This window comes from Papilio machaon, chromosome 12 (genome assembly GCF_912999745.1).
Source record: "Papilio machaon chromosome 12, ilPapMach1.1, whole genome shotgun sequence".
NCBI lineage: Eukaryota > Metazoa > Arthropoda > Insecta > Lepidoptera > Papilionidae > Papilio > Papilio machaon.
In genome coordinates, this window is record NC_059997.1 from 1,651,129 (window position 1) to 1,663,841 (window position 12,713).

The following is a 12,713-nucleotide window of genomic DNA, read 5'->3' on the forward strand; positions in this document are numbered from 1 at the left end:
AAAACCTTAAAGACAGTACGACATACATTCCGAAACCATATACTATCTATTCATATCTCAAAATTTATAAAACTCACCTTTATACATGGATAGGCTATATGTCGTAGTATTTTGTGCTTATTTGGTTTACGCCATTTTGGCGCTGATCGTTATGGTTGATAGCGGTGGTTAGAATTCGAACTAATAATAGAGAAAAACTGTTAAGAAATTTAAACGCGCGTTTAAGTCGGAACTAAATAAAAGCTGTCATTTACAAATAATGACCTATCCATTTATAGAGGTCAGCGTTTTCTATTCATTATTTTTTCATTTCGCATTAAATATCCTATATATTTTTAAATATAGTAAAATACAGTAATTTCTTGTAACTGTCCTTACGTTAGATAAATTTGGCTGAATTATTGTGCCTTAATAAAACACAATAATATAAGCTAATATATAAAATAAAATCATTTAACATTAAAACATACTCATACATTTTTAAATTTGCTAATTAAAAATAATGTTATTATATTTCTCATAATCTTAGTAATTTTGGCAACTTTTTGGTCACAATTCGTCACAATTTAGGGAATCTTAGTATATATGTACGGCATTTATATAAAGTAGTATTATTTTTGCTAATAAATCAATATTTATGCAAAATCTATTGAATAGCTTGAATCATGTTATATACGTATTTCTTTATTGATTCTTTTGTACACTTCTCAATATTAGTTAATTAGAGATTATTATTTTACGTATTTAGTCTACGTTTATTGCTTGTTCACGTTAATATGCGGGCGCAGGCGCGAGTGCAGTTTCGAAATATAAAACATATGATGTAATATGAAAATATTTACGTAGGAATTGCACTTAATAATTGTTTAATGGCGACTCCACATTAGTTCCGCGAAGAAGCTTGTATTGTACGTGAATGTGGATGGTTTTCGCGGGGGCGTTCTCACCATAAAAATGACATGGTATTTTGTGTCGCCATTAATGGTTCGTAAAGCCACTAATGTGGAACCCCTATAATATCAAACGTTTGACATGTTTGTAAGAGTTTACGTCGAACTAGCGACTGAGCGATTCACTTGTGACGTTCAACTTGCTCTAAATTGAACTAGGACTCGAGCAAACGGCTGCGTCCCTGCACTATCAACTTGAAACAAGCACTTATGTTATAGGGTTGGAACGAAATGATTTACAGAAATATAACTGTGACAACTTAACCTAGGTTTCTTAAACCAAAATCTCTGTTTAAAACATATTTTTATCTCTGTTTTGTAGAAGATAATAACAGGGATGACGATATGTTTTATACAGAGATTTTAGTCTCAGAAACCAACGGTTAGGGAACTTATTTATAAAATTAATGTTGTTCATACTTATTTCTTGTGTGCATAAAATCAAGAAGAATTGTTGGCCCTGGTTAAGGAAAAAATTGGAAGGAAATAGTTGATAATTTATAAATATATAACATATAACAAAGAAAGGAAATAAAATGCAGTTTTCCTAAATGTCATAATAAATTTTTGTAGAAATCTAATATCAACTATTATTTTATATTTTGGGGCTTAATATGTTTGATTCTAGTCAAAGTTTTGTTTCTTATATCGATTGTGAACAACATTCGTTACAGCCCTATTACGTATTATATAGCTAATAAATAATTAGAATGAACTGAACGTATATTTGTTAAGTTTAGTAGGAGATATTTTAAGTAGCTTAATTCTGTAAGTCGACTCAACAATTTTTTTTACCCGTCTTTTTAACATAATTACAGTAAAAAATTAAACATAAAAAGTGTTGTTTTTCTGTCAGTTTCTTTTTAGCCTACTTCAAAAAGGAGGTTATCAATTCGATTGTATTTTTTATGTGTGTTACTGCAAAACTCCGCCCCTGGTGCTCCGATTTTGATAAAAATTATTTTAATCGAAAGGAAGTGCTTACAGATGGGTCCCATTTTTTTTTGTAATGACTAGAAGACTAGTTTAAAATATCCTACACTTTTAAGTTTTAGCATTATCAATACCACGTTTAATATTCGATGTACTTTTTTTTTATAAATACTTATCTTGTCATATGCCTCAAAAGAATAAGCTTTATATTTGTATTTAGACAACTATCATAATCTCATATTTATATGCACCGTTTGAAAATGTTTGAAAAATTAAAAAAAATCATTGATTTTTTTTTCAAATAACATCAACATTTTTATCGCAAACAATTTATTGAACTTCAGAAAATTAGATGGAGAATCGATTTATCAAATTAATTTCAAAATCGATTCTGGACATTCAAAATCGATTTCATATCTATTTGTTACAATCATATGGAAAGATAGAACTCGATTATAGTTTGTGTAGAATTTTTCTAATTTTAAGTTTTTTTTTCGTAAAACACAGAATTTTGTCATCGCATATTTTTCATGTATAAAATATTAGTATTTTTAAAGTGTATTGCTGAGGCGTGAACATTTACTGCTGTATTTAGTATGTGTATGGTGCTCCATTGTATTGTAACATAGGTGTACATTTGTATCCAACTATTTTCAAAATAAACAAGTCCTAGAATCAATAATATAATTGTTTCATTTATTTAACCTAATTTTTTGATGTGAAACATCTATAGGATCACTTGTAAACCGAATTGTTGGCGTGGCGACGCTTGCCGTGGCGACGGGTTGCCACGCTATACTAAGGTACACATATGTATACATATATATATAATTATTATTATTAATAAATCATTGTTATCATTATCGTTATTATTTATTTAATCATAATATTTAATATTTTATGCATATTACTTGTACACACACGATGTTTCACATCTGGCAGGCGTCCCATGACGGCTCACAAGTTTTTTCATTTTAATTATCGATTTTAATGTATTTTTCCTTGTAATTTGTTTCTAAATAAATTAAAGCAACAATTAAAACACAAAATGAAATTTACTGAAATTTTTTATTAATATAGTTCCTTAAATCTTACAGAAACAATTAATTTTGTATCAAACAATATTAGAGAACACACCCTGTCTTGGTAAGGGTATTCCATTCACCACATCGGGTACAACCTGGGAACAAAAAAGATAATTATTAAAAAAAATATCTTTAATTTGATCCATGTGTGAAAGATAAAGTTAAGAAACCATTCAGATAGTCTATGCCTAAAATATAGAGTAAATATATTAGAGATATATCTATAATCTATGGTAAAAATAGAAAAAAAAGCGATCTTGTGCAGATGTTATTGACAACCAACAAATTAATTTCTAGGAAGGAAAATGACAAAAAATATTACTTAATTTTTTTTTAATCATTGTTATCTGTTATTTATTGTTATTACAAAATATGTTATCGTGTTAATTATTATATAAAGTGTCAAATTGGTTTTATACTGTAAGGATGTTTGCTATGCAGTTCATCATGTGGAAATGCCATGACATATAATATTTTATATTAATACTAGCTGTCGCCCGCGACTCCTTCCGCGCGCAGTTAAAATAAACTAAGAGGGGGGGGGTTATGAAAAATAGATGTCCGATTCTCAGACCTACTGAATATGCTCACAAAATTTCATGAGAATCGGTCAAGCCGTTTCGGTGGAGTTCAAGTTCGAACCCCGTGATACGAGAATTTTATATATTAGATATATATTTTGAATAATAACCTTAACCCGTATCTCTCTGGGCATGAACTCGTGTATGAACATGTAGAAGTCGTAGTGCGTTGTGACGAGACCTGCGCGCGCCAGCTGCAGCTTGATGACGTCGACAGTGTGAGGAGCGGCCACACGCTGCCGACGTATCTCTTTACTGAACTCGTATAGCGCCTCTGTTATCTTCTCCGCTTTCACACGAGCCTTGTAGTCATATCTATAAAAAAAATTTACTATTACACAGCAAAAAAATAAATGTCATTTTAGAAATAAAAATAAATTAAAAAATAAAAATAAATTCATAGGATGTTTTTTTTAGAAGTGACACAAAAATAAAAGGACACTAATATTTCATATCTATAATACATATGTTACTATGACATAGCAAAAAAAAAAAAGAAGAAAATAACTGCCAAATTCATCAATTAAATTAAATTATAATAACAACAATCAAAAGACACTAATATGTTTGTTTCATTAATTTCAACAATTTGAACCAAAAAATTCACTTTTATTTGTTCCCTATCGATAAACTGTATTTTCTACAGTTGTATGAAGTTAATGTGTCCCATCACATTTAGTTTGTATTTCCGATATAAATTGTACAATCATAAGACTATGACTATATGTTTCCTTGCTTTCAATATGAACCTAAATACATTAGGAAAATAAATATAAAAATGTAAGTAATTTCTATTGAGCGTCGGTGGCTCAGGGGTTAAGCACTTGACTTGCAATCTGCAGGTCCTGGGTTCGAATCCCGCCATGTACCAATGTGTTTTTCGATTTTCGATTTACATATGTACATTTATCCGACGTTCTTACGGTGAAGGAAAATATCGTGATGCTGCACATATCTGAGAAGAAATTCAATGATATGTGTGAAGTCAACTTGCACAGGGCAAGCGTGGTTGACTATGACCTAGTCACCTCTAACTTTAGGGTAGGCTCCGAGTCCCTCGGTGGGGACGTATAGTGAGCTGATGATGAAGTAATTTCTATTAATGTGTTAGGTATTTTATTACTATTACTTACTTGGGTTCTAGTTTAGTTTCAAGATATTTATAAAGTTTCTTTGTGATCCAGGCAGCACTTTTGGGCTGATATCTACGTGGAGGTTTGTATCTCATATCGTCTAACAATTCTGGTGGTAAGTTTTCTACATTCAGTAGAGATGTTTTCTTATTGGTCTTCGTCTGTTGAGGTACATCGGAACGTTGCTGAGTTCTTGGTCTAGGCCGAGCGGGAGCTTTGAAATTGTTAAAAGGCTCCCTTGATCTTGTCTTTAGTGAATTTCTGACCTCTTCTAACTGTAATGTTTAAAATTGACAGAGAAATTAAAACATATTTAAAAAGTTTTTTTTAAATACAACCAAAAACTGAAAACATGGTATTAACTGTTGATTTAACTTTAAACTTGGAAATTCAGACACTAATCTGAACTCTGAGAAAATTTCATACATTGAAACAATATCTAGTATTCTAAAGTTATATTATAAACTAGCTTTTTACCCGCGATTCCGTCCGCGCGGAAAAAAAATACACACAAGATAAAAAGGTTCCTATGTCCGTCTCCTAGTTCTAAGCTACCTCCCCATCAATTTTCAGCTAAATCAGCTCGACCGATCTTGAGTTATAAATAGTGTAACTAACACGACTTTCTTTTATATGTATAGATGAGTTTACACAACTTTTAGAATTATTTTTACAAACAAATAAATATATACCTTTCAGCACACAACAAACCACTAGTAAAAAATTTTTTTAGCACTCTATAAAACATACCATTTTCCGTCTCTTCTCAATATTATCATTTTTGATCTTCATAAGATATTGCTCCAGCGCCAGCTGCCGCGTCTGCGCATCTTCAGGGTCGGAGTCTGCTGCTTCCTCAGCGTAAGAGTGCGTTGACTCCCCAGTTACATTAGTTAGATATATTCGACCTAATGACAGTAAATAAAAAAACTTGAGAGGTGTGTTGGGACACCCGGATGGAACGAAGTTCCTTTCTATTAATTAGTGAAGGAACCAATGTTTATTCTATGAATAAAAAACTTAAGTCTTCACAAGAAGAACATTTTATTTCTATGAATTTTCGTTATATATTGTCACGTCGTTGCCATGGTGAAGTAGCTCAGCTGGCTCATTCGTCGTTAACATACTTACTATAGCAAAAAGTGTCGTGACAACTTTTCCTAAGAATTTTTTCCGTCTAGCCCCCTTTCACAACGCGCGATAAGGAACTTCGTTCCAATTATATCATTATATAACATCAGCGAAGCATTAAAAAATGTTTCTTTGACTAATTTGTGTTTTTGATGAGATAACTTGATTAACTACTGAGTAAATATCACTTTAAAATACGAACTAATCAGTGGATTCATCATTTACTTTAAGTAGTTAATTTTATAATGAATGTGTTATTAAATTAAAATACTTGACAGTTAGTTCTTTACCTTTTGAAAATGTTACTTGGTTATCAGTTTTTGCATTGCTATCATTGTTTATTTCTTCATTATTGTCTTCATCATCTGTTTCAATATTCATAGAAGGCATTCCAATTCGATCACTGATTCCTTCATCACTTTCATTTTCCACTTCATTCTCTTCTGCATTATCTTCTTCGTTGTTTGCATCAATTTCTTCATTTTCCATTTCAATACTCTTATTTATAGAAGATATTTCGTGTTCACTATCCATTTCTTCATCATTCTCCTCTGTTATTTCATTTTCTTCGGCGTCGTTTTCATCATTATCTTCTGCATCACTGTCTTCAGGATTTTCACCATCATCGGACTCGATATTCGCATCCATTGAGGATTCTCCAGCCTGTTTATCATTTTCATCATTTGTCTCATTTTGTTCTTCAGTTACTTCCGCATTGTCTTCGTCGTCAACTTGATTTTCTTCTTCATTGTCTTCGTCATCTGTTATATTATTTTCATCAACAGATGTCATTTTATTTGATTCTTCATGACTTTTATTTGTAGTTTCATTATCTTCCGTGATATTCTCTTCATCATTGTGTTTACTATCTTCATCGTCTGTCAGTATATTTTCATTTGAAGATGCTTGCTTTACTGAATTAAGACTTTTATTTGTAGTTTTACTATGTTCCGGATTATGTTCTTCATCTACTTCTGAATTTTCATTATTGTCGTCCCCATCTGCTTGTTTGATGTTCGCATCCACAGAAGGTATTGCGACTTTTCGAGTTTCTTTATTACTTTCGTTCACTACTTTATTCATTTCCGTGTTTTCATTCAAATTGTCATTTTGCTCTTGTAGTTCCTCAACAGCTCCTGGATTTTCTTCGAACCTTGTGTTAGTTTTCTCTTGCATCGTAGAAATTGGAGTTTTTTTAACAGTTTCTTCCTTACTTTCATTTAATTTAGGATTTGCTACATGATGGTTGTTCTTATCTGTTTCATCATTAATATGAATGTGTGTTGTTTCTATACAAGATTCTGTATCCTCCTTATTATTTACATTGTGATTTTCTTCTTCTCTAACTTTATTTAAATCTCTACCAGAATTGTTGATATTACCATCCACTGTCATGTTCTCATCTACAAATTTTTGGATTTCTTCATTGATATTTTCAATACTATTTCTTTCTTGCTGAGCTTCAACTTGGTTAAATTTATCTTCTCTATTTTTAGATTTTTCTTTTTGCATAACATCATCTTTTTGTATTCTTTCAATTATTGCAGCATTCTTTTGTGGAATATCATTAGATGGGTTTTTGATTACTTCTGTTTCGGAATTAGTTTTTTCTTTGTTAATATTACTGTTTCCCCTTTCAATGTTTATTTCCGGGTTGTCTATTTCATCACAAGCGTCTTTATTATTTGACGCCGATATTGAAGTGTTCATGGTTTTGTTCACATCTTTTTCAACTAGATCTTCTCTAGTAATAATCGCAGCATGTTGTTCTTTATGTGTTTTCAGTACTTTCCAGGAGATATTTTTGTTTTGTTCTTGTTCTTCAACTATAACACTTTTATTAGCATTTGGCACATTATCCTTCAGTGATCTTGGAGACTTTAATTCTTTGTCTGTAGCAGTTACTGTTTTGTTGATATTATTTTTATTACTGTTCGAATTGTCTTTTTCAAGCTCTTTTACAGTTACGTCCATTTCATCATCTTGCATATTTTTATCATCATTATCATACCTTAAAGTAAAATTGTGCTCATCATCACTTTCAACTTCGATTATTTCTGCTATGAATGGTCTTGCAGTATCTGTTTCAGGTATTTGTGTAAGTGTTTTTTCATGCGTATTTTTGGGATCTCGCTTTTTATCAGATTCTTCAAATTCATTATCATCTTCCAAACCATGAGACATAATCAGTGTTAGCTTAGTTTTGTCAAGTTTATTTCTAACATTTCCTCGTACTTCTTCTATAACACTATCAGGCTTACTCAATCTTGGTCTTTTTAATGGAGAACTTTCTGTATTACCAAACTCATTGTCGACCATTGTCGATGATGGTAAATGTTGCCAATCATCAAATTCCAGATCAGTTTCATTGGATCTTGGTGAAGTGTTACGGGTGCCTTGTAAAGAAATTTTACGTTGTGGCTGTTTGCTTTTTGCAAATCCAAACACATTTGGTTGAATATCAGGGATTTCATCTTCACTTTCTGACATAATGAAATCAGCAAACATGTTTTTGCGTTTTGTACCTGCACGGTTACCTAAAAGATTCCGAACTTGTTCATGCTTTGTGATATCGTGAGTTTTATTTATTAAAGTCTTGTCTGTCATGTTTAGCAGCCCTGGTGGGAAAGCTGGTCTACTTCTTCTTACTTCTGTGTCTTTATTAAAGAAATTCTTTTTACCAACAAATATTGTATTATCGGTGTTAGCTTTACTTTTACGATGTGTTAAGTTTTCTCTATTTTCTATAATTTTATTAAACAATTTATTTGATTGAGTTTGCTTTTGACTAAAAAACTTTCTTTGAGGCAGAACTATACTATTAATTGACTCGCCATCACTGCTTTCTGGCAAGTCCAGTGTGTAGTTATTCTCTTGACTGTAAGAGATTAAAAAAGTTATATATAAATTTAGTTCAAAATAGCATGTGTTGTAATGCTAAAGTCAAAAAATGTCATCAAAGAAAGCGGTACAACACAGATAGGTCCATTATGTATGCGATGGCAAAGAGGGGTAGCTCAGGTTAGCCGACACTAGTCTAAACTCAGTGAATGGGTTTTCAGGCACTTCCCGATTAAAAAGTAGAATTTAAGAGATTGTTAAAACAATTATAAATAGCAGTTTGTTTTTATTTATACATTCTTTATAATGGCTAAAATTAAATTTACCTTTTAAAATCAGCTTCAATGTATTCATCTATATTTTCCATTTGCTCCGTTGTTTTGCTTTCAAATACCTCCATTACATCTCTCGAGTTTTCCTCTAATCTTTTCCACCAGCTTTGGCCTAAAAATTTGTAATTATAGATTATTTTTTAATTCAAATTATAAACATGGATATCTAGATGGCTCTGTTAAGTTACATTTACATACTTTAAAGTTTTGAAATACTAAATTGCTTCTATTAATATGTCAAGAAAAATTTATTTAACTTGAATGATAGTTTAAGGTGTTTACTTAGCTAATTAATCAGAAAAGTAACTTAATAAATGAGTTAATAAGTAAAAATAAGCAAAGTAAATGATTTTTTAAGTTATTTCATTTATATTATTAAAAATTAGTTTGCTTATGAAATCTAATATGTCGTTCAGAAAATTATTATGTTTTTTCTTGACTTAGGATTCATGTATTTTCGACAAAGATGCACCACATCCTGGAAGGTTGGTTGGAGCTGATTGTCAACCTTTACATTCTTTTTAAAGACGAACAAATGAATGTTTTAATCCAGGTATTACTGTAGTAAAATTACACAATTAAAACAAAAAATACATGAAGAAGCATATTAAGTATTACTTTATTAAAGTTTTACTTACGTCCGGGCACTTCAATATCAGTGTTATCGGATAACACAGATCTCCGAGTCTTGAGGGGTGATAGTAAAGGTGACTGCATTGCATGCATTTGTACAATGGACGATAGTTTGACTGAAACATCTGAACGAGCGGGTGACGACACGCTCCGTGATGATCTAAATCGATGCCTCCTTGGGGTTACTTTCGCACCCTCAGAGCGAGCGGGAGACGGTATTTTTGATCTATGCATTGTTACTCAGCTGGAAAATGTACTAACAGAATTGTATTTGACAATATGGTTAATGTAAGTTAAGTTAATTAAAGTTAAATAGTTATATTACAGTTATAAAACAAATGAAATGAGAATTTAGAGGTTTGGTGTATTTATTTTAAATTTTTTGTAACATTTGCTAGTTACTGTGACAAAAAAAAATTTTGTAGAAGTTAATACCTGTATAGCGCCAATAAGGTTTGTAAATATATTTCAACTTTATTTTATTCAATATTTACACATGGTTATAATCGTTGTCAAAGTTTTTTGTTACACGAATCACACAAACAAATAATAACAAACTTTTTGAAAACAAGAGCAGAAGTGAGTTTGACGGTTGAATTGTTGTTCGATTTTAAATAACAAAACGTTCCGTTTCGTAAGCATTGTCAAAAGTGAAAATGCTATGTAAGATTTTGATTCTCTGTTTACAATGGTAAAAATAAAACATTAAATGTGTTTAATTGTTTGTGTGTATTTAATTAAATTAATTTCCATATCCTGGAAACCAAGCTTCTCTTATTAATAATAAGAATGAAATTGAAATAAAAAGGTGACCTCGAGCCTGTGTAGGAACGTTTAATTTGGTACTTCTTAAATGTATTAGCAATTGATTCAAGGCTTTTGGCCAAAATCAAAGGAAATCTAAAAATCTATAGACCGACATAATAAGGCAATCTGAACCGATGGGCATCAGCATAAGTCAAACTAGAACTATGGCAGATCACTAGCGCCCCCGAATAAACGTCAAAAAATGTCACCAGATCCTCGTGTAATTTTATACAGAGTTTAGAAATTGGTTATGCGTTTGTGACGTTGTCGCCTGTGATGAAATATTAAGAAAAAGTAGATATTTACTAAAAATAAATCAACTTAATATACAAACTATTACTATTACACTCACGTATTCGCCCGATGTTGGCACCCACTAATCCTTCATCAGGGTGACCATTTAAGCGTGGTCTTATAATTTAAGACGCTCTTACATATTTAAGTGACGTTTCAGTATTCGGGCATTGTACTTGTATTATTTCGCGGACGCGGCGAGTCGCTCACTGAGTCAGTGTTTAGCCGTCTATATACTAGTTTATGATAATGTTTCAAGAAAGTTTTAATGATTTAATTAACTATTACTACAACTTTTTTATTTATTTATTTTAATTTTTTACCAATACAATTTTATAACAATAAAAATATTGAACAAAATTAATGATATAATAACCGCAGTGGTTTATTGTCACTAGCGCTAAAGTGATCGTCTTGCGTATATAAGTAATGTTTTATTATTCCTTCACTTTAATTCGCTACGATGCAATTATTTCACCAGTATTTACACATATATGTGGCGAGCGAGCCTCAAAAGCTTAACGGTTGAAATATTGTGCGTATTAAATTTAAAAAGACACTGCCTACGAGTATACGGTAGACAGGCTAGTAGCTAGGCGTGAAGACAAATTTTAGTTACTAAAAACCTGTTTATTAGACTTGGTTTAATGTTTGAACGCATGCATGATTGTGATTCGTCATGAGGTTCATAAAGGATAGATACAGCTGCCACGCTAAGATTTGGGGAGGTCATCTTGCCTGCTGCCAATCCACTTAGGCTTTTTTGGTTTCTTTAGAAAGTCCTTGATCTTAGTACACGGTCTCACTACAATTTTTTATCACCAAGTCATAATATATTACTTGATGTATGTATGCCTCTATTGCAACTTTATACATTATATTACATATTTTATGGGGGTGTAAATTTTTATGTCTTGATTTATTCAACCGTAACAGTTAGAAAATGAGTCGTAAAAAATAATAGATACATTTAAATCTCGTCGTCCGAAATAAAATATGAAACCTTTGCTTGATGTTTGCCCTAAGTCGTAAAGATCTTGTCATTGATAGTTCGTCGTAATGATAATTTGAGAACTCTTTTAGGTATTGTCTAGCGAGTCGAAATTAATCAATACGGCGAAGCAACATTTTATAAAAAATATAAGATGTAAAAAGTTTAGTTAGATTATTTACGGCCAATCTTTAACACTTTTTTTACGAATTGGTATCGAAAGTGAATAAGCAAACTGAAAAGTTTTTTAATTCTTTTATACTGAGGGAGGATAATCCTCCCATAGTAAAAACAGCCACAAAATGATTTTTAAACACTCTTAAATTTAATTTAATTACTAATCTTATAAATGAGAAAGTTTAGATGGATGTTTGTTTGAAGGTATCTCCGGAACGACTCAACGGATCTTGATGAAATTTGGCACAGATGTAGAACATAGTCTGGAAAAACACATAGACTACATATTAAGTTTTTTTTCATTCCGCGCGGACAGAGTCGCGGGCGACAGCCAGTTATTTAAAAAAACATGCTTGTTATTGTCTTCCTTTTCACATATTAAACATATTTGTATTGGTTAGAATTTCGTATCTGTGGTCCAACTAGAAGAAAAACTTCGTAAAAGATATGAAGTTTAGTTATTATGTCTATTAGGTAGCACTAAAGGATTTAGAATATATTAAGTACTGTAAATATATTTGTTACGAGCGCGGTCTTACAAAGCGAAAGCTTAATTAATAATTAGCGTGACTGGCCACTTCGTTTGTTTGTATTCAAATATAACATAATTAATGATAGCTAACCTACTTTGTTGTGTATAGCACAGATAAAATATAATGCAATAGCCTAACGATTGTCTGTTACGAAACAGATGGTCATAAATTCTAACAACGACGTGAATCCTATTTCATTTACAAAATATACACATTAATGATGATTAAAAGTTTATTTGTAAATAAAGTAAAATGCAAAAATTATAAAAAATTGCTTACTCTATAATGTCAA

At 31.3% G+C, this 12,713-nt stretch overlaps 1 protein-coding gene across 1 annotated transcript; it reads right to left on the reverse strand.

Moving 5' to 3' along the window:
* Positions 1 to 2,968: 2,968 nt before the first annotated feature.
* On the reverse strand, positions 2,969 to 10,213 carry LOC106718910 (uncharacterized protein MAL13P1.304-like). The gene is made up of 8 exons (XM_045680161.1): positions 10,055 to 10,213; positions 9,625 to 9,863; positions 8,981 to 9,098; positions 6,104 to 8,691; positions 5,433 to 5,590; positions 4,683 to 4,957; positions 3,660 to 3,864; positions 2,969 to 3,063 (listed from the first exon to the last, which is right to left on the reverse strand). Exons 2-8 carry the CDS (start codon positions 9,851 to 9,853, stop codon positions 2,998 to 3,000), a joined length of 3,639 nt encoding a protein of 1,212 aa, XP_045536117.1. The 5' UTR covers positions 9,854 to 9,863; positions 10,055 to 10,213; the 3' UTR covers positions 2,969 to 2,997.
* Between the last annotated feature and the right edge of the window lie 2,500 nt (positions 10,214 to 12,713).